Here is a 22,222-nt window from a genome sequence, read left to right as displayed (position 1 = left end):
AATAATTTTACTAAATTTATTAACCTTAATTGTCCGTTGAGGACCCCCTATTTAATGCAATAAAAAACTCTATATATCCAGTTTATGAATCAAAATAATATAAAAACAAAAAACAATAAAAAAAACACAAAGTGTAGGTGTACGAAATAAAAAAGCGGTTATCATCTATAATACTAGAACAACGAGTTGAGCGTTGTTCCTTAGGGAAGAATTTTAAAATCCCCCAAATGAGTCATTCATTACATTAGTCATTAAAGTTTTGAATAATATAAAAAATCTCGTTTCTTAGCTTATTGGACTAAAGAAACTTATAATTTCAATGGTTTTGGTTGTTCCCATGGGTTTTCTTGGTTGGTGAAATGACCGTAGGAAGCAGTCTTGAAGTAGATTGGTCTAGCTAAGTCTAATTCCTTGACAATGACACCTGGTCTCAAGTCGAAGTTCTTTTTGATGATTTCGACTAATTGATCAGAAGAGTATTCAGAAGTACCATAAGTATCAACGTAGATAGATAATGGTTCAGCAACACCAATAGCATAGGAGAATTGAACTAAAGCTCTTCTAGCTAACTTAGCGTGAACTAAAGATTTAGCAACCCATCTAGCAGCATAAGCAGCAGATCTATCAACCTTGGAGAAATCCTTACCGGAGAAAGCACCACCACCATGAGCACCCCAACCACCATAAGTATCAACAATAATCTTTCTACCAGTTAAACCGGCATCACCTTGAGGACCACCAATGACGAATCTACCAGAAGGTTGGATGTGGTAGACAGTTCTTTCATCCAAAAGATGTTCTGGAATGACTTGGTTAATGATGTGTTCAATAATTTCAGTTCTCAACTTTTCAGTAGAGATTTCATCAGCATGTTGAGTAGAAATAACAATGGTGTCAACTCTCTTTGGAATAACAGCACCACCATCCTTTTCGTATTCAACAGTGACTTGGGTCTTAGTATCTGGTCTTAACCAAGGTAAAGCACCAGATCTTCTAGCAGAAGCTAAAGCAGCATTTAATTTGTGAGCTAATAAGATGGTTAATGGTAATTTTTCATCAGTTTCATCAGTAGCGTAACCAAACATAATACCTTGATCACCAGCACCTAATTCTTCTAAAGCCTTTTCGTAATGTAAACCTTGAGCAATATCTGGAGATTGTTGTTCAATGGCAACTAAGACATTACAGGTCTTGTAGTCGAAACCCTTGTCGGAATGGTCGTAACCAATGTGTTTAATAGTGTCTCTAACAATTTTTTGGTAATCTAATTGAGCCTTGGTAGTGATTTCACCAAAAACCATAATCATACCGGTTTTAGCAGCAGTTTCACAAGCAACCTTGGATAAAGGATCAACAGCTAAACAAGCATCTAAGATAGCATCTGAGACTTGATCACAAATCTTATCTGGGTGACCTTCACCAACGGATTCAGAAGTGAAAAGGAAACTTTCTCTTGAAGTAGTCATTATAGTAGTTATAGTAGTAAATGAGAGAATATACTGCCGACGGAAAACAAGTATGAGCTAAAGAAAAGAAAAAGACAAAAAAAAATCTAAAAAGAAAAACTCCAAGATTAAAATGAAAAGTTTTGGGAAATCATCAATTTATTTATAAGACAATCAATTTAAACAGAAAAAATTTTCTGTGGCTCTTCTCAGTTCTGTGTTTTTTTTTTTGGTGCTCGTATAGAAATTTAAAAATAAAAATTTAATTAAAAAAAAAAGAACCACGAAGTCAAAAAAAAAAAAAAGAAACTCAATCCAACAATTTTTCAAAATTAAAGAATTTCACGTGACTTACATTTAGCATGTGACTCCTTTGTATGTCTAACGGTCAATCTCTTCCTCAGACATATACCTACTAGTAACTCTTATTGCTTTTTATCCAAATACGGAGTATTCTAAATTTAAATTTAGGCTTCTAATAAAGATTTGAACCCTTCAGAGAAATACCCCTAGGTTGCAAATTTGCATCAATAAATACGGTAAACCGTATGACCGATATTGAATTTCTTTTTAGAACCAGATTGATCTAATGCCTTAAAGATTTCTTTAAAAAATAAATAAATATTTTTGATACTGCGAAATCGCACCAAAAGAATGTCGGGATTTGCCAATGATATCATTATTTTTCATCCAACAATTTACGGGCAACCAATTTGATCAATTATGTCAGCTCTTGGCACTAAGCCCTTTTTGTATCTCAGTGTTAAACGAACGATAACCGTTGCTAACTGTACGTTTCTGTTTCTCGGTGTTGAATGTCATTTCAAAGATGTCTAGAGCATAACAGTTTAGTCCATTGTTTGGCGGAAATGAATACACACTATAAATTTACACGTGCGACTTCCATTAGTCAACGTTTTTTTTAAGTTTTGAAGAAACCAACAGTTTTTTTTTTAATTCTTGATTGTTCCTTGTAATTAGTAAAAAGGTGGGAATTATATGCAAACGTAATTGTGACACAGATACACGTGATGACTGTGTGGATGTAATTGATTTTCAAATTATTGATAAGTATTGTTCAATGTTGTGCTGTATAGTTTTCCTGCTTGAACAATGTTCTATGTAAATGGTTTATTCATCCATCTAGTATACGAATTACCAACTGGAATCGAAATTACGTGGAACTGAATCCAGAATCTCATCCAGTGGATTCTGAATAGAAGAAACGGATGAGGTAAGATGGGTAACGTGAAAAAAAGAATCGGACGGCCGAAAGAATGCACAATCTACAAATCCGAACATCCAGACTGTTGATTCTAAAATGGCAAAGCCAGTGGAAGACGAAGGGGTAATTTCCACGATATTAAACATCAAGGCTGACAGTAGTTGATTCATTCTCGTCACCGCCTTCGAACTACACAAATAACTTTGGTGGGATTCGATATCTCGTTGCCCAACCAATTACAAAAGTTGAAAACAATCAAGCAATAACTTTAATAAACTGCTCAACAATGATCCAGTCTTCTCAAATATACTGTTTTTGCATGGGCCAGCCAAATCCATTCAAACTCATAGGAAATTCAGACCCAGATAAGATTTGTCATATGTAACATGTAATTACGATATTTTTGCTTGTAGCTAAATCAAGGGTCCACTTGTACAGGCGATTATATGGTCATAATGCTTCTGTAATTTCTCCCAATAACGTTCTTCGGATAATCTGCAGCTACGTTTCTGAAGCAAAGGATAATCCAAAATTTAAGTTGGTAGTTATCAAGACTTGAGAGAAAACTATGTAGTGTTTTCGCTTTTGGACGGGATCCATTCGATCCGTGGTTGTATAGTACCTCATCTATTAATAGTTGTTTCAATATACAGCTGGTTGCAAATGCTAAATCAACAACGACATCGTGCGTAATGTCGCTTACATCAAATCTCTCACAATTACGCGTAAAAAAAATATTGTAAACAACGCGCACAATTTTCTTACAACCAATTTTCGTTTCTTTTTCTGGTTGGTTGCCAAATTTCAAAAACTTCTTTCTCTGTTACTTTACCACATCAACAACTTCCATTAGCTTCACACATTCAATAGCCTCATAATGGACTTGCTAGATAAATTAGAGGATTATTCCCCTAGTCAATTTAAGCCTAAATTATATCAATCTATCGAACAAAATGAAAATCAAGAATCAGATCATCATGAATCAGATGAAAGCGAACGCGAATCAGATCCACAACAAGAAAGGTCAACTTTAGGGTTCGATTTTAATATAAGTTCAATTACAGAAGCCATTTCCAAAGATAACTCAAATAATGAAGCTACTAATGATTTAAGTATATTGGAAAGAATCAAGAGAAGGATAAATAATGAAGAACGTGAAGAAGACGCGACTCAACAACTAGAATCTGAAGAATCCGGAACCGTCCATGCTCACAAATTACCCCAATTGGAGATTGATGAAAGTGATTTTCAAGTTCACAATGGGTCCACTCAAATGATTGCTGATAAAGTAACACAAGTTTTAAATTCAGACAAAACCCAGGTGATTAGAAATGATCGCACTCAAGTAATCAATAATGTTGCTACTCAGCGAATCAATTACGGCTCCACTCAAGTCATAAGAAATCAATCAACCCAAATTATCCCCACTAAGAACATTATGCAAGGAGAAGATATGCCAACTCAAGAAATCAGCTCATCGACCCAAGTAATTAATCAGCCAGGAGACAATCTCTTCTGCTCAGAAAGTGAAGACGAAAACGACGAGGCTCCTCTCAGCAAAGATCAAAGAGCTGCTAAAATCCAACAATTAATTGAAAAGAGAAAACAGGAAAGATTAGCCAAAGAACGTGAAGAACTCGAACAAGATCTTACAAAGGAATCTTTGACTGATGAAGAAAACGACATCAATAACGAAGCCAATGACACTGTTGTTTCTTCAACTGCTCGCGAAGGAGCTACTTCCAAAGAACTTGAAGTTGCTCAAGAATTCTTAAATATCCAAAAAAGACAAATCGATATTCGTCCTGAATTTCAGACAAAGGTGGTTTTCACTAAAGATAAATTATTGGATGCATTTTCCGACGATGATAATGACCATCAACCAATACAAGATAAACCCAAGCATTCAGCGTCATCTTCACTTGATTTCCTAGATTCAAGTCCCATCACCTCGCCCGTTAAAGAAAGACCAGAAGACTTCTTGGAAATCTTTAAGAAAAACGCATTCAAGCCTGCCCAGCAAACCCAACTCAAGAATCCATTAGAAGTATATGCTGAAAAGCTTAAACAGAAACTATTCAGCTCTCCATCTAATGAAAAGACTTTAAAAATTGATCTTGATTCTGATTCAGATCTTGAAATTAATAATACTTCATCACCTACCAAAAGCACATATTCTCTCTATCCCACAAAATTCTCCAATACTGGTGCTGAATTGAATCATATTCCAGAGTTAACAAAAGATCAAAGACTTACTATCAAACGAAAATTCCTTAAAAAGAAATATGGATCTAAGGACAACAAAACCATCCCGGCATCAATCGTTCAACAAAACTTAAGTCATGTGGCGCAGCCTAACCAAAAGAAATTCTTGCATACTTTACAAAAGCGAAACATCGATCAATTGAAGAATCATAAATTAAATGATCTGGAACATGCGATTTTGGAAGAAATGGAGAAGGATGAAGAAGTGATGGGGTCATTGTTGGAAAGAGAAATGGAAAGAGTGAGGAATATTAGATTGAGGGAGAAAATGCACGAAAAGGCGAAATTGGCATTGGCTGGTAAGGCACTTGGTGGTGGAGGAGATGGTGAGGAGAATGATGAGCAAGTTGGTGAAAATGATTTGGAATCAGAAGTGCCTGACTCTGATTATGATTCAGTTGAAGATCAAGTAAGCGACGACGAAGGAGATAATGAGTTAGACGAAGACGAAGAAGAAGTTGACTCGCATAAACGTAGTCGAAACGTAATTAGTGATGACGAAGATGAAGAGCAGGAAAATAAACCAATTGGAAATAATCCTCGAAGTGATGATAGTTATATGTTTGGTGGTGGAAATAGTGACGATGATCACATAAGTCACGATGATGATTACGTGACCACACATCCTCGTCCAATTAATGACGATATCTATACTAATAAGGATTCAGTTCATTCATACGAAACCACCACCCTCTTTCAGAATTTGAAACCACGAGTTAAGAACGAGTTTGACGATGGCGATTCTCAAGATACTCAAGATGGACCTGTTGCTATAGAGAGAGTGGTACCTGTCTTTAAGGATATTTCCATAGTTGAATCCCAAACTCAAGCCGATACGCCTACTCAAGCCGACTCAACTACACAGCAAGATTCTGTTTCATATTCTGCAACTCAAATTATCTCGGACAAATCAACTCAGAAAGATCAAGACATGTTCCAAGATGATGATGATGATATAGTTACCCCAGCTGGTATGAAGCGAGGACGTAAGCTAATACGAAACAAAAACATAGGTTCGCTTGCGCAAGTCAAAGAAGAACCCGTCGATGATGAAGATGACCAAGAGGCAATTCAGCAACGTATTAAACAATATGAACATAAAATCAGAAAACGAGAATTGAAACTTCGTAAACGCCGTAAGGAACTTGAACGTAAGGGACTTGGTAATGTTCTTCAAGGAGAAGCTGAAGAATCTGAAGATGAATGGAAAGGTCTCGGAGGTGCCGATGGAGAAGATTCCGATGTGGCTAATTCTGAAGATGAACGTATGATTGATAATAACCTTGCGATTGATTTGAAAGATGAAGAGATTAGAAAGAAATTTATGGAGGATTATCAGATCAAAGATCAAAAGGAATTAGAAAAATTGTTGGATGATGTTAAGAATCATAGATTAATGAAAAGGGCGACGGTTAATAATGGATTTGATATTGAATTGAGCGATGAAGAAGATGAATTGTTGGTTGCTTATCGAAAACAGAAATTGTTTGAACAACAACAGAGATTGATGGAGAATAAGAAATTACAAAGTTTGAGTAAGAATGAAAGATCAAAAGCATTTTTTGCATCCATTCAAGATTCGGAATCGGTTATCAGAATAGACAGTGAAAGTGAACCAGAATCGTTAGTTGAAACGATAGCTCCTAAGGAAAAGACGAAACAAGAAAACGAAGATGAGGATTCTTTAGAAAACGAAGCTCCAGTTAAGAAAACCATCAAACTTGAAGAATCATTTGTTCAGAAACAATTATCTTTCCTTAATAATGCTACTGACGACTATGAATACGAAAGATTACAACATGTTTCAAAGATCCAGCATGGTTTTGATTCCGAAGAAGAAATAATTGAAGATATCCAAGTCTTGAAATCTCGTTCCATTAGTAATTTAACAAAAGGAAGCAGATCTGAAAGTCCTGCTATTGATCTTGAAGAAGAGTCCTCCAAGAAGAGGGATTTGGAAGATACTGATGTCGATGAGGAAGATGTCGAATTCATGCCTGCTTTTAAGAAACCATCAATTGTTAAATCATTTAGATCATTCCAAGAACAACAGGGTGTTTCTATCAAGGATGGAAAACAGCATTTCTCAGGTGTGACTGTGAGTAAGCAGTATAAAGTTGTTTCTGGATCCAAGGCATCTATTAGTTATTTGGCCAAGAATGCTCAGACGAAGGTTAAGAGTTTGAAAGAGAAGAATATAGAAAGAAGTCTTCAAAATTCCAAGAATCAAAATAAGGGCTTATTTAAAAGTTCTGGATTTGAATAGAGTTATGTAAGAGACTATAAATGTAAATTAAATTAATTGAACAAAAATCTATAAATAGTGTAAAAATGATATGATGTCTAAAATGTGCATGATTGAAATGTAAAAAAGTCTATTGTCATTATCTAGCTGATTTCCCTTGAGTTATATAACGTATCAACCAAGGGCATAAATCAACTATCGATAATCTAATCCAATAGACTTGCAGCCAACGCCTCCCGCAATGCTCCCTCATTATACGACCTCACAATCGGTTTCCTAAACACCGACGCCTCACCATGGTTAACAATCCTGGTATTATTCGGTCCAATAGTCAATCTCGAAAACGCACCATCATTTCTGGCTGCAGCTACTGATGAGGGCATTCGTTTGAGTTGTGAATCTGATTTGATCAGGATTGGGATGTTTGAATTCCGTCGCTGTTTCTGTTTTCGACGAAGTTCTTTCAATTTCTCGGGCGTGGGTGGTTTGTTTGATTTGGTTGGTTTTTTGACAAGGTCGAGAAAACTATCTGTGAGTGATTTTGGAGTGATTGAGGTGTTGGATTGATATTGCGATCGGAAGGTGATTTTTGTGGGGGAGTAGTTGGATAATGAACTAAGGAATGATGTTGATCTAGGGGATGAAGGGGGTGATGGTGCTGGAAGTGGTGGTGAATAATTGTCTCCAATTCGCGTTGCAGGAACTGAAGCAGATATGACGTCGTTTAGAATTTTCTTGGGATCTTCTTTAGTGGAGCTATTTGTTTGTTGTTGGACTTGTACTTTACCAATGGTAGGAGAAGCAATATGTGAAGTTCCCAAGTGAATGCCATCAATCGGATTATGAAACCTTAGAACCGATTTAACTCTAGGGGTGGGCATGGCTATTTCCTCTTCTTCTGTTCTGTATCCCTCCCCACTCGATTTCCTAACCAAATGAGGAAATGCTTCATGTATAGGCTTATTCAATTCTGTTCTCGAAGCTCGAAGAAATCTATTAAAATTATCAAATTCATCCTCAACCCGTTCATCATCTTCCTGTTTCTCAGGAGAATAATACGATAAGTCAGAACATACTGATGCCATATCATAATCTAATTCATGTTGTACTCTTCTTCTAGGCGTTGGAGAAGAACCATATACGTCATCAAAAAGCAAATCCAGATGTGGTTCTGGGTGATGTTGCTCCGGGTGATGTTCTCCATGTCTTGGGTGGAAATCATTTATACTTATGAAATGCTTCAATCTATTATATCGTAAAATATCATCTTCACGGTTCAACTCTTGGAAAATATCCGTTTCTGATGAACTCTTGTTACCTGTACTAGTAGTAGGCAATGAATTGGACCTTATACGAGATTTGAATGGTGGACCAAGAACCGAAGGAGGGGTGGAAGCTATTGTTTCAATCTCATCAAGATCATCTATTGCGTGATGATGATGATCTTGATTATGCATTACGTTAACTGATTCTGCGGTGTCTAATGAGTAGATATCTCCTCCTCCACTTGTGATTCTTGATGTTGATGTCGGCATTGAGAGTTCACTCATTGTGGAAGAAACAATTGTTGATTCTTCATATGCAATTGGGTTTATGTTATATATGGCTGATAATCTATATCTTGATTTCTTTTTGGCGATCTTCGTGTCTGAGGAAGTACAACGCATTGGTTTTAATTTCAAGTTTGAAATCGAGATCATTTTCTTTATATCTGGAGGTCGTAGTGTCGTTTGAGATTCTACTTCATCTGCTTCATAGGTTTCTTCGATAAGTTCTCCTTCATCATCTGATTGCAAATCAATTTCATCGACCCCAGTGAAATTGATTGGTTCTTGATGAATATATGCATAGTCATCATTTGGTATTAATTTCTCCAAAAGGTATGAAAATTCTTTAGTCAAATGTTCAAATGAAGTTTGATTAGTCAATGGGTCATTCGTATGAATATTATTTTGTAAATAAAATGATTTCTCATATAAATTATTAAAATCATTCATTGCTTGAGAATTCAGTTTGATTAACTCTGTAATGTCATCAATTTCTTCATCACAATGTAATGCTCTATCAAACAAGCTGGATATTCGGTTGATTATTAGATTTGATTCTTGAGTCTTGTTTACAAGCAATTGAGATCGATATTCAATCTCATCTGCATATGCAAGAATTCGCAGTAGTCTTGTTGACATTTTTCTGGAAAGGGACTTCAACGATAGTTAGTTAAGAAAGCTCTTGGTTATAGCTATCTAGAATCGTTTATCTTAAGATTTGTTTCCAATGGCCTCGGAGAAATGAGTGTTAAATTGGCTTAAAACAGTTCAATTGTTTTAGTTTGCCATGACAAGAAAGGAGATGAAGATGATGATTGTTATTTTCTATTGCAGTTAACAAAAGAAGAATAAAAAAATCTTATATGCAGTCAAATGTAAACAAACAAATTCTTTTTGAGACATACTTAAGATTTTACGACATTTGCATTCCTAATTAGGAAAGTCAACATCTAGTTTTTTCAATTTTGTGAACCAAACAGTATCAATCACAATAACGTAACAAATTGGGGACATTAATTAGCTACCATTGATCACTAAATTACTGTTTCATTTATTAGGAATAATAAAAATATATTATCTACCCAAAGTCGGTAATGCACCTCTGTTCCAACAAAGCGGTAGCTAAGCGGACGGCTTGAACAGCATCTATGGCAAATGAAAGTAATATTGACTTGGCAAGGTCATGGAAACATGATGAACCAAGAATGATTGTCTCCATTCCAACGTAATTGACTTCGTTGCAGACAATTTTATGTGAATTTCTTAAATTAGACTAATTTAATGAAACTCGTCGTTCATTCTGTGAAATTTTCCGAATTGCATTTGTATCGCCGTTTTTTTTTATTATTTTTTTTTACCTTCGAGTTTGCTGCAAACTACGGCGCTATGCTTTTGTTCTCTATAAGTTATTATAAAACCTTATCCATGTGATGGATAGTTGAAGATGTCTTACTCTTGGTATAGTTAGCTTAGGATTAGAGAGACATAAGACTTCTTAATCTAACTTTTTGAAAGCTTTAGTGTTATTGATTCTGGATTGTGCACATTCAAGTAAAAAACTGCGAAATTTTTGCAACAAATACATTTGTTACAGGCTACACAGTAAACGATCCAAGGGTGTTACTAAAAACATCTGTAAACTTACTAATGACTTTTGATGATCAATTAACGGTATCTCACAAGAATGGGGTAAGAGATGAAAGGGTAATAATTTACAGATAATAGTTGCAATACTTACAAACATTGTTCCCTTAAGGTTTTATACAACTAGAAGTAATTCTCTATATAATGTCTTTAATTCTTAGACTTCTTACGCTTTGGAGCTTCATTGTCATCTTCGGAATCTCTCTTTGATTTCTTTTCTTTCTTCTCCTTCTTCTCCTTCTTCTCCTTCTTTTCCTTTTTGTCTTTCTTTTCCTTCTTCTCCTTCTTTAATAATTTATTTTCATATTCTTCTTCTTCAGGAGCAACAAAATCCTTTTGTCTTTCTTCCTTTCTAGCTTCACTAACTTCAGTTTGCTTATCACGCTTTTCTTGTAATTTCTTTAATTCCCTTTCTTTCTTACCCAAGAAATATTCACCACTTTCAATCTGTAAATCAATCTTTCTAGGTTGTTGAGCAGGTGGGAATGGAGTGTATACTCTCTTTTCTTTATGTGATTTCTTACTCTTCTTACGAGCAACATTACGTTTCTTAAATGAAGGTAAGAATCTTGACCAATCTTCATTTGCTAATTCTGGTTTTTTCAGTAATTCTTGTTTAATCATTAATTCTTTAATATAATAAATTGGATGAACATTTCTCATACAATCTTCAACAACTCTTCTAACTTCCTTCAACCCCTTCCAAGGTCCCATAGCACTTACAGTATTCCCTTGAACTAAAATATAACATTTAGTTAACAATTCCAAAGCTTTAAGAGTATTTCCATTTGGCCCAACTAATCTTTGTCGTCTTTTAATAAATCTATCTTTATTAGTCACAAAATTACCAATCTTAATAACTTCACATGCAATATCATCTTGTAAAATCTTCACTGCTTGTGGGAATGGAACCGATCTAGCCAATAATTTAATCAAATCACGAGCTTTAATAATCATAGCAGGATCAAATGTTTTGGTGGTAGTTTTCACAGTCATAGACCCTTCAACTAAATCTAATTCACATTTAATAAAATGTTTATCAAGTGCCTTGGTAACATCACTCCATATTTGACGTAAATATTGTTCTCTATATTTGGGGAATAATGTCATGAATGAGGATTCTTCGGCGAAATGTTGTCCCAGGGCGTTGTGTTCGGGTTTGAATTCTTCCATGGCCCATTTATCTATGTCGGGAGTATCCCATGGTTTGTCACGATTATGAGTAGATGGCATCTTGTATGTATTGCGTGGTTTCGTGTGTATATGGTGATGGATGAACAAATGGTGAATGCGATGAGATTAAATTTTTTTCTTTGCGCTTTGATAGAAGCGCATGGAGAGTGAAGGAAATTAGAAAATTTATTTGCGATGAGAATGATCTATCAACACCGAAGCAACCAATATCAACAAACATGGCGGTCAAATCAAACAAAGGAAAGAAGATAAAGGATAAAGTATCCAAATCAACAACATCCTCATCATCTAAAATAAAATCAAAATCAAAATCATCTCAAAAAGCTCAATCGAAATCAACAAAGATAAAAATTCAAAAATTAAACTCAGACTTACTGGAATTTAATGAAATAACAAAATTACTAGGAAATGATGATAAGGCAACTACTAATAAAGATGTTAAAGTATTAGATGCAAAACAAATAAATGAAGATCTTCAAAAAGATCAAGAAAATAAGTTAAAGAATAAAAAAGCAGAAAATGATTTAAATAAACAATTGGAATTATTAACTGAAATGGGATTATAGAGATGTTATGTGTATATAGAATTAATATACTGATGTACATTATTAGATAGGAATAAATAAGAGCTGGGCTTATAGATGATTGATTGAAAATGTATGGGTCAAAAAAATTATTCAGAGTGATAATTTGCAACACCAAAGCAAAACGAAAGATGCTGCAAAAAGAAGAGTTGAGAAAAGGTCACGTTTGCAGAAAACGACGTATCATTTAGTAGTTGATACGAAATATAGTATTAAGGGGGTCACAAAGACAACCCAGTTCGCTTTTTTGCAACCATCGCAGTTTCTCAGTTTGCTTGTGGCAATGCCTGTCAGGAATTTAGTTGAGCATATTTGACAGAAATGCCAATGTCTCGTTTGCAATACTATCTTCTTACTCGCAACAATAGATTCGAAGAGTTTGAGAGTGTATCAGCCACAGAGAACAGTCCACTAGTCCGTATGGAGAGACGGAGAAGAAATTGAACTCTGTAGTCTCTGAACGTTCAAATCTAGGTCCTCTAGTTAAATCGAAGTAAGAAAGTACCAATATGCGATTTTACAAGAGAAAATTGTCTCTTAACTCTTTATTATAGTTGGGATAAAAACCGTGGTAGTTCTGTGAGAGTGATGTTGTTTTTCAAAACAGTTTGAAGAGAGAGTACGAAATACGCAGAACGACATGCCTGTAACCTAATCATTCACAAATAAACACGTTTTTGAAAACAAAAAGAAGGATACTCCTTCTGCTTGCATGAATAAAAGAAGAAATTAAATTCTCAACTGAAGATTGTTCAAAATGACGAGTGAGTGTGAGTGTGTGCATTGGCTAAATGATTAATTTTTCAGAGTCTGCAGACGAGAATTGAACGATTAAATTGAAATCGTCTAATGGGTTTCAATAGAATTATACTGCTTTGGGAACCATCGCGTCTGTACGTGTCTGTTTTAATAATAATATTGCTAGACTGCTCATTGACACTAGGTTGCTTGCAAATTTGATTATGTTGGTTATGCTTTTGAAGAATGATTAATGTATCTGGCTATCCAACTGTCAATTTATCTAAAAAAATATTCGTAAATCGTTGAATATTTACATACAGTTATGTGTTTAGTACTAGAAAGATAATAAATAGATTAATTTACAAAGTACAATATAACCCAATAGAGAATATTGATAGTCACATGATTTAAGGGGTCAACATTTGTTTACACTTGTTTACGCGTTTAATTAAATTTTCAACACGCGTCTGACACTTTAAACTGTAAACAATATGTGTTGGTTGTAAATTGTAAATTGCAAAAACAAAGAAAAAAAAAAATTTTAAATTGCTGATTTTAACTTAAAACAGAATTTTTATTTTTATTTTTATTTCTTGATTTTTTAATTTTCATTCATTAAATTAAATTTAAAATCTTCTGGTTCCTTTCTTTCTTCCAATTTTTTGTCTTTTTCAGTTTTTGTCTTTGAAGTTAAAAATCAATTAGTCAATAGTTACTGACTTACTTTACAACAAGGCTTGTTTACCTCAATCCATCTACAACTGATCAAACAACAGCCCAACCCTCTCAGAAAAATCAGCAACAAGAGGGAAACTCGTCTATTGAAATCACAAGCTGCTAAAAAAAAAGACGACCAACAACCAAAATTTACAACACTCGCTAAATCACACAACTTATAATAATATATACACACAATGTCTTCACATTCAAGACAGAACTCAATAGGTTCAATTGAAAGTCACGCATGTCAAAACCATCCTAAGAAGATTGGTCCATGGAAATTAGGTAAAACTTTAGGAAGAGGTGCAACTGGTAGAGTATTATTAGCAACACATCAAACAACTGGTCAAAAAGCTGCTGTTAAAGTAGTATCAAAATCAGAATTACAATATGATCAAGATATTCCTCAAAAAGATCAAGATGATGCAAATGAAGGAGGGTTACCTTATGGAATTGAACGTGAAATTATTATTATGAAATTATTAAATCATCCAAATGTTCTTAGATTATATGACGTTTGGGAAACTTCAAAAGCTTTGTATCTCGTTTTAGAATACGTCGAAGGAGGTGAATTATTCGATTTATTAGTTGAAAGAGGTCCATTATCAGAAACTGAAGCAATTAAATATTTCCGTCAAATCATATTAGGAACTGCTTATTGTCACGCGTTGGGTATTTGTCATCGAGATTTAAAACCAGAAAATTTATTATTGGATTCACAATTAAATGTTAAATTGGCCGATTTCGGAATGGCTGCTTTGGAAAGTAATGGAAAACTTTTGGAAACTTCTTGTGGATCTCCTCATTATGCTGCTCCTGAAATCGTTAGTGGTTTAAAATATCATGGTGCTGCATCAGATATTTGGTCTTGTGGTGTTATTCTTTTTGCCTTATTAACTGGTAGATTACCATTTGATGATGAAAATATTAGAAATTTATTATTAAAAGTTCAAGCTGGTAAATTTGAAATGCCAACGGAAATCTCTCCAGAAGCTCAAGATTTAATTTCAAGAATGTTAACTGCAGAACCTTCAAAAAGAATACCTACCGATAAGATTTTAAAGCATCCATTATTAACTAAATATCCAATTCCTAATGAAGATTTAATTAGTGAGAAATCATTACCCCATCCTGCTACTGCTTATAAATCGTTGGGTTCAGTGAAAAATATCGATAAACAAATCTTATCCAATTTATCCATTTTATGGCATGATAGACCACAACAGGAAATTATCGATTGTTTATTGAAAAATGGTTCTAATCCGGAAAAGACATTCTATGCATTGTTGATGAGATATAAGCACAATCAGGATGATTCATCCCCTACAAAGAAACCAGCTGCTGCTGCCGCTACTACCACAACCTCAAGGATTCCAAGAAGTGGTTCAACTACAATGACTCCAAGAAAAGGAAAAAGGGCAAGTCAGATTGTTGCTTCTAGACCAACCTCATTTCAATATAAAAATAATACAACTCCAGGTGCTGCTAGAACTTCAGTTGTTACTAGAATGACCGATCATCATTCTTCTGTACATAATACCCCAAGGAAATCTCCTAGAAAATCCCCAAGAAAATCACCAGCCAAGAGATATTCAGCATATAATCAATCACCAATCAAATCTCCAATTAAATATTCTCCTCATAAACAACAACAAGAATCTTCCATGAATGTGGTTCCTAGAAATCTTTATAATGAAATTGTGCAGGCTCAAAGTAATTATTCACTTCCTCCGTCACTCCCATCATCACTCCCACCTTCAATTGCACCATCCCTTCCTTCAAAGAGCTCATACTATGTATCCAAACAGTTGAATGACGTTCCTGAACTTGCACCATCTGCCACTACCGCTGCTGTGGCTGCACCAACCACTACTTCAGATTTAATGCAATCGGCAAAGATCTCCCCTGGGAAACGTGCTTCTATGGTTTCCAAAAAGAGAATGTCAAAACGTAAATCATTAAGAGTATCAATGACAACTGGTCTCAAGAGAAATTCCATCACTATGAAGTTATTGTCCACGTATGCCAAATTATCAGGTGATTCCGAATGGGAATATATGGATAAACAAGCCAAAAGAACTTCAGCAACATTTGCAACTTTATGTGACAAGATCTTCAATGAAGAAGCATATGATGAGGATGATGAGAATTTGGTTGATCCTGAAGAAAAAGAAGCTAGGGAATATGAAAGATTGATGGAAATTGAGAGAAAGAAACATGAAGCTGAATTGAAGGCTCGTAAGGAATTGGAAAAGAGGAGAAAGAGACAACTGAGACGTTCTTTATTGAGTTCAAGAAAGTTGAGTATTTTGGTTAGAGAAGATAACGTTATTCCTGAAGAATCAGCCAATAATAGTGATTTGGTCGAAGCTGATGAAGTGTTAAACCCAGATAAGAGACAATCTAAGAATCTTACTGCTCTTAGGGCATTGTCTGAAGCAACACCAAAGGAAGGTAGACAAGAATTTGATCTTGATGAAATTGAAAATCTAAAACGAAGATCTGTTACTCAGCCTATACAAAGGAGGGGCCCAATTTTGACAAAAAGAAGACCAGTATCTAAATTGGATCCATTATGGCAAGCTTATGAAAATGAAGAATTGGAAAAGGCTAAGGATGCATTAGAACAAGAATGGAGATCTAGTCAAATGACAAAAGTTGACAAAAATCAGAAGAAACAATCAAAGATATCTAAGAAGAAAGCCAATCGAGAATCGATGATTTCTGTTATGGACGATTTGGATGCAGTTGATAAGAATAATAAAATAAAGAGACATTCTTTGGCTAGTTATCATTTGGGTACTCCAAAGATTGAACATGAAGATTTAACAGAAGAATATATGTCAGAAATTAGGAAATCTAAATTATTAAATTCTCAATATAATTTAAAGGGTAAGAGATTATCTAATTATGAAACTGGTCCAAAAACTCTAATTGGAAATGTCAATATTCCTAATGTCACTAGAAAATCAAGAAATTTCACTAATTCGAATAAGCGATTATCGGTGTTGTCAATGTATTCAACTAAAGAATCTTATCATGATTTGAGTTCTTATGTTAATTCTCCAGATGCTGAAGAAAATGGAATGCCAAAGACCATGAAGACAAGCTTTGCAGATAGATTGAATAGTGCAGGTGTCAATGAAGAGGATGAAGATGATGAAGGTAATGAATTTTATTATACTGATAAAGGTTCCATTATTGATTTTGATGAGCATGTTGCCAATAAGAGGGTTTCCTATTATAATGAAGCAGATAAAGGAGTTTCTCGTAATGGAACAACCAGGAAATACACCAAACCAACCGGAGCAAGACCAGTTTCTAAACTTCCTGAATTACCTACAGATGAAACTGCATGCGACGATACATTTATTAGTCAAGGTGATGAAATCCATCATAGGAAACATAAATCCATGCTTTCTATTGAAACTACAGAAGAAGAAGTTAGTGATGTATTTGATAAAATTAAATTGCCAGACGGTAAATCTACAAAATCTTCTATTGATGCTTTGGCTAATGGAACTTCTGAAAATGGTCATAAGCACCAAACTGTGAAAACTATGTTACCTGATCATGAAGATTTCGTGTCTGATTTGAATGCATATGTTAAGGAAAATAATCAAAAGATCATGAATCCAAAGGTGAGAGCCAATGGCGGTGCTGTTAAACCATCTGAGAAGAACCAACCATTGGAAGATAAGACCAATGTTCCACAGAAGAGAAAGCCGTCATTTTTCAGAAAATTATCCTGGGGTTCCAAAAAGACAATAGATGATGCTGCAATAATGGGTCGTTCAACTCCTTCTCCAGTGGAAGAAAAGCCTAAAGGTTCTATCTTTTCCAGATGGTTCTCTTCGTCCTCCCATTCTGCTCCTCTTGAGAGTGAGACCAAGAGATTTAATACAATTTTACCAAAACAAGAAATGTCAACTGCTTTATATGCATTATTGGATTCTTGGGCAAATTTCGGGTTGAAAGATTTAAGGAATGATCAAGTTGGATATAATATAACAGGTTCAATTTCAAAACATAATGCATTTGAATTAAAGGGGTGTAAATTTAGGATAAAGATTAATTCTAGGGATATGAATCAGAAATCAGAGATCATATGTACCAGAACTAAGGGGTCAAAGAGTACTAGTGATACGTTATTTGGAGAGATAGAGAAGGTGTTGCAGAAAGAAGGTGTATTAGATATATAGATATTTCATTTTTTTGTTTTTATAAGTTATAGTTTCTTTTCGTTACATAATATGTTTGTTATTAATTTTAGTTTGATTTTAATGTATGAAAAGGTTATTAGTTTGTAAAAACTTCTAAATTTGTTTCGTCTCCTCCATTTTCAATCACCAAAGTGATAGGTGGGTCACGATTGATTGGTCCATCACCTGGACCCGGAGATGGGCCTGGACGAGTGATCGGATGTTCCGGTTCTGGGGAGGGACAAGTTGGACCATTAGTATCAGTGAAGCTTCCAGTTCCCCATTGAGTAAATATCGAAATTAAAGCAGTAGCTAATACAATCTCTGGATCAATATTCTCTTCATCAACCAGAATTTCAAAATCAACCTTAAATTGTCTCATAAGTCTCGCTTTTGCGATTCTAATTCTCTTCTCTTCGGGCCCACATCCTGGATTAACAACCCATTCTAAATACTTAGTTGAAGTCGACCAGGAATACTTATATCCATCATTAAGATAGAAAGACCTATATTTCCCACTTTTACCCCAATCAAGGAAAATATCTCTGTGGCATAATTCTTCTTTATTGTGGAAGTCAACTGATCTAGAAGTTAGACCGATCATAATAGTTGCCACTTCTTCTCTTTGTGGGAAAGTCAACATTCTCCAAACTGGATTTAGAGAAGATAATCTTTCAAATGTGTAAACTTGTTCTCCACCCCCATTGAAAACGTTAATTAATCTTTGTTTATCCTTTCTATCTTGACGAATGAAATAGGGAATTGTATATCTAGTTAATGGAACAGTTGCGGCGTTGGAGAAATTGAGATCTAATAAGCCTTGAAGCCTAAGCAGTTCCAAAACTGCAGTGCTAATGGTGATCGATTTTGTTAATCCATGAACTGAACCTGCTTGAATTGTATTAGACATTGTTTAGCCAAGTGGAATAGCTATTGTTAGAGAGTAGTTGATTGAAATAGGTAAAGAGATAATGTTGCAAAAATCTTTCACGTTTGCAAACATTTGACCGCCAAAAAAAAAGGTTTTTTTTTGTGTATGCGCAGCCAAGCCGGAGTATTGATTGGTTCTCCGAACGGAATATAAATCTATCAAAAATCTTCTATTTCTACAGACATAATTAAATACAAAATAATAAATAATGCTTTGAGTCAACTACTAGCAAAGCAAAATAAACAAACAAGAAATAAAAGGTTTGAATTTGATTCTGGTGATACACTAGTAAATATTCCAAACATCTTCACAACCATGGCAGAATTTAGAACATGCAACTGAGGCAGATAATGCATAGTCTGAAAGACCAATCTTTTCATCAACAAATTCATCTGCGAAGTTATCTTTCCCTCTGGCCATAGCACCAACGAATACACATATACTTTCATCTTCATCTAATGTTGAAACATAATCTTGAACTCTCTTGACTTCTGCGTCAAATGATAAAGTGATCTTACGACATTTGGTAGGTAAATGATCAGTAATTGGATTCTTAATAACTTTTAATAAGACTTCTTTGGAATTTTCAGAACGAATACTTAATTTATGCAATAATTGAACCATTAAACCAGAAAATCTCTTGAAAGTTCTAGGAATTCTAACACTTGGGTTAACTTCTATTAAAACACCCCTTGCGGTTTGGATATATACTTGTAATTTCCCTGCCTTGTTAATTGGAGAGTCCAATAATGTCAATAAACATTGATGAGTTATATCTGGTCTTGCTTCGGCAATATCTCTTCCCATCTTTCTCAATAAACCTTGATGGTCATCACAATTCAACAAGGCAAATCTATCACCTCCTGGACCACCGGTGTTCATCTTGTGAGTTTCCAAACACGCTTGTGATAAGACTACAATCAATCTTTTGGTAGTCTTATCACGCGAACTGAGTGGTGATGGTTGAGTAGGAACGAGGGAAGCTGCAACAGCAGGGGCTTGGCTGCTTGATTTATTATCTTGGGTTTTGCTCTTGTTGTTTGAAGTCTCTGACATGTCTTGTAAAGTGTATTTATATATTTATTTAAGTGATATATGGTATCTAATCAACTATCCATCTCAGAGCTTCGCATGGGAGATTTTAGCGATGCCGATCTCTTTGAGCACAAAATTTTTTTTCAATCAGAAATTCCGAGCTATATCATGTGACTATTTTGACCGGATTTGTTGGATTTATAAATTGTTGGTTGTAAAATCATTTCACGTAGGTTGTTTCTTGCAAACCATCAAAGCATGGGAGAGGTTAAGGTCGTATAATACATAATCACATAATGTCAAGCTCAGGAAGCGACTTCGATGATGATGATGACGAATTGCTACAAGCTTTATTACAAGGTGAAGCTGATGTACAAGACAACCAAGTGATTCCGACTCAAGCCCCAGTTCCAACACATACAGAAATTCAGGTAGACCCATTTAACCAAACTGAACAGCAAGCACGGTTATTTAGAGCAGATGGTGAAATCGCAATTTTACGTGCCCAATTGCAACAAATACAGCAACAAAAACAAGATGAGATCCAACAGTTGAGAGATTCCTACGCGTCTCTAAAACATAGTAATGATGAACAAGTTAGTGCATTGAAGCACGCGGTTCAGAAACTTGAAGATGAGAAGAAGTTCTTGAATAATGAATTGTTGGCAGCTTCCTATAGTCATAAGAAACGTAAAATGGCAACTGACCTACAAGTATCAGGCAAAGAGGGTGATAACATAGATGGATCCAAGACACAAGTGCCGCAGGATGATTTACAAGAAGCAACCCCTCCGCCCACTGCACTATTGGTTAGACCTATTCAAAAAGTTATCAAAATAGCCAATGATTCAGCACTACTTACAGACCAGCTTTGGAATCATTGTATACCAGGTAGTAAGCGAACCTCATTTAAATGTTTAAGTAAAATTTGTGCAGACTTCGATATACACATGGAACGTCTTGAAATATTGAAGCGGACGTCATTCTCATCTTCCATAGTGGAGTTCTTGCTGCTAAGAAAGAATCACCGGTTAGATCAATTGTTGGAAGAATTCACATTAACTATGTTGGACTTGATAAAGATTCTACTAGAACATAAAGCAATTCTTCTGATACCGTTCTTATTTTCCTTGGTACACTGTGCAATTAGTTTTCGACCAGCTGCAATGTCGGTTGATTTGATTACTAAATTGTTACAAAAATCGTGTGTTTTGGCTCATGAATTATCATACTTTGTGAATTCCAATCAAGATGAGGACGACCTAGTGAATTATCATGATGTTCCTTATCAGATAATGGTACTTGAAAAATTCATTTTCTTATGCTGTTTGGATGTTATAGAAATGCTATTTAGTTTATCATCAACTCATGATTCCAACTCAATCAAATCAATTTGGCATGTATTTCCTTTGGACTTATTTCAGCTATGTCTACCTAACAATCCTGAAAGGTTTAAGAACACTGCACAAATAAACTTGGTATTTAATATAGTCGAGCTGTTGATTTCTTCAATTACTGAAGATTCGTTCGGGTTTAATACTGACTCCTTGGATAAGACGGTAATCGATTCGTTATTAAAAGTATTTATAATTGAAATTCCTTTAAAGGAAAACTTTATGTTCTATGGGTTGAATAGAATTATTGGCAATAATACCGACTACCAAAAGATCGAAACAATGGTCCCTGTTAAACACGATTTCTTAAACAATTACCAAGTCGCCATACCGCTGCCCGTTCCATTTGAATTACAAAGGATTGAGGATAAGCATGTTCAATTTGAATTAAGGAGCAACCATGAATTCCATTTACTTAACCTTCGTGTGAGAATCGGGGAATTGTTGGAGTCATTAGTAGTCACCAAGGAAAATATCAATTTCTTAACAAGTAAAGAGCACTTTAAATCAATGATCCGTATTATTGGTTTTGAACAGATCTATATAGCAAGGTCACCAAGATCAAAATATATCTATTTAAGAATTAGAATTATTGCGATCTTAGTTCGATTGATCAAATATTTAATTCAAGATGTACGTGATGTCACTGCCTTGATTTACCCAGAGACTTTAAATGAATTATACGTTGTGTTACTGAGAATCGCATTCGGATCTGATTCAATATCACTTGACGCTCATAAGATGTTACTAAGAATACGAACTAAAGGTTTTGTGAAAGAACCAATATTCAATCCATGGTGTGAAGAAATCGCAAGGGATTTGAACCATATAACTCCCGCTGATTTCAATAATGGAAAGGTTATTGCCGATCTTGAGAGTGATTTTGCCAATGGGTTAGAATTCCCATATGATTCAGAAACAGTTGAGTTATCTAGGGAAATATTGAACGGCTTTGTCACTCATGAGGAAGCTGACAATTTGTATTTTAATGTTAATAATGAAGATGAAGAGGTTGCATCAAACTTTGATGAAATGGAGTTGGTTGAATAA

At 34.9% G+C, this 22,222-nt stretch overlaps 9 protein-coding genes across 9 annotated transcripts; 4 read left to right on the top strand and 5 right to left on the bottom strand. All coding sequences in view use genetic code 12, as the record gives it.

Annotated features, from left to right (window-relative positions):
• Positions 1–308: 308 nt before the first annotated feature.
• Positions 309–1,466, bottom strand: SAM2 (methionine adenosyltransferase; the record flags this gene model as incomplete). The annotated part of the gene is made up of 1 exon (XM_049404750.1): positions 309–1,466. The coding sequence occupies one exon, from the start codon at positions 1,464–1,466 to the stop codon at positions 309–311; it is 1,158 nt and encodes a 385-aa protein (XP_049265673.1).
• A 2,081-nt stretch (positions 1,467–3,547) lies between these two features.
• On the top strand, positions 3,548–7,201 carry GIN1 (chromatin-modulating protein; the record flags this gene model as incomplete). The annotated part of the gene is made up of 1 exon (XM_049404749.1): positions 3,548–7,201. The coding sequence occupies one exon, from the start codon at positions 3,548–3,550 to the stop codon at positions 7,199–7,201; it is 3,654 nt and encodes a 1,217-aa protein (XP_049265672.1).
• Positions 7,202–7,386: 185 nt separating this feature from the next.
• On the bottom strand, positions 7,387–9,366 carry J8A68_001127 (uncharacterized protein; the record flags this gene model as incomplete). Its single annotated transcript, XM_049404748.1, has 1 exon — positions 7,387–9,366. The coding sequence occupies one exon, from the start codon at positions 9,364–9,366 to the stop codon at positions 7,387–7,389; it is 1,980 nt and encodes a 659-aa protein (XP_049265671.1).
• Positions 9,367–10,521: 1,155 nt separating this feature from the next.
• Positions 10,522–11,604, bottom strand: KRR1 (ribosome biosynthesis protein; the record flags this gene model as incomplete). Its single annotated transcript, XM_049404746.1, has 1 exon — positions 10,522–11,604. One exon carries the CDS (start codon positions 11,602–11,604, stop codon positions 10,522–10,524), a length of 1,083 nt encoding a protein of 360 aa, XP_049265670.1.
• A 179-nt stretch (positions 11,605–11,783) lies between these two features.
• On the top strand, positions 11,784–12,131 carry J8A68_001125 (uncharacterized protein; the record flags this gene model as incomplete). The annotated part of the gene is made up of 1 exon (XM_049404745.1): positions 11,784–12,131. One exon carries the CDS (start codon positions 11,784–11,786, stop codon positions 12,129–12,131), a length of 348 nt encoding a protein of 115 aa, XP_049265669.1.
• Positions 12,132–13,804: 1,673 nt separating this feature from the next.
• Positions 13,805–17,812, top strand: GIN4 (protein kinase; the record flags this gene model as incomplete). Its single annotated transcript, XM_049404744.1, has 1 exon — positions 13,805–17,812. The coding sequence occupies one exon, from the start codon at positions 13,805–13,807 to the stop codon at positions 17,810–17,812; it is 4,008 nt and encodes a 1,335-aa protein (XP_049265668.1).
• Positions 17,813–17,909: 97 nt separating this feature from the next.
• On the bottom strand, positions 17,910–18,722 carry J8A68_001123 (uncharacterized protein; the record flags this gene model as incomplete). Its single annotated transcript, XM_049404743.1, has 1 exon — positions 17,910–18,722. The coding sequence occupies one exon, from the start codon at positions 18,720–18,722 to the stop codon at positions 17,910–17,912; it is 813 nt and encodes a 270-aa protein (XP_049265667.1).
• A 306-nt stretch (positions 18,723–19,028) lies between these two features.
• Positions 19,029–19,799, bottom strand: NEP1 (18S rRNA pseudouridine methyltransferase; the record flags this gene model as incomplete). Its single annotated transcript, XM_049404742.1, has 1 exon — positions 19,029–19,799. One exon carries the CDS (start codon positions 19,797–19,799, stop codon positions 19,029–19,031), a length of 771 nt encoding a protein of 256 aa, XP_049265666.1.
• Positions 19,800–20,074: 275 nt separating this feature from the next.
• Positions 20,075–22,222, top strand: J8A68_001121 (uncharacterized protein; the record flags this gene model as incomplete). The annotated part of the gene is made up of 1 exon (XM_049404741.1): positions 20,075–22,222. The coding sequence occupies one exon, from the start codon at positions 20,075–20,077 to the stop codon at positions 22,220–22,222; it is 2,148 nt and encodes a 715-aa protein (XP_049265665.1).

Source organism: Hemisphaericaspora subhashii, assembly GCF_019202705.1.
Source record: "Hemisphaericaspora subhashii strain CBS 10753 chromosome Unknown scaffold2, whole genome shotgun sequence".
Taxonomy (NCBI): domain Eukaryota; kingdom Fungi; phylum Ascomycota; class Pichiomycetes; order Serinales; family Debaryomycetaceae; genus Hemisphaericaspora; species Hemisphaericaspora subhashii.
This window is presented reverse-complemented; position numbering and strand designations above follow the sequence as displayed.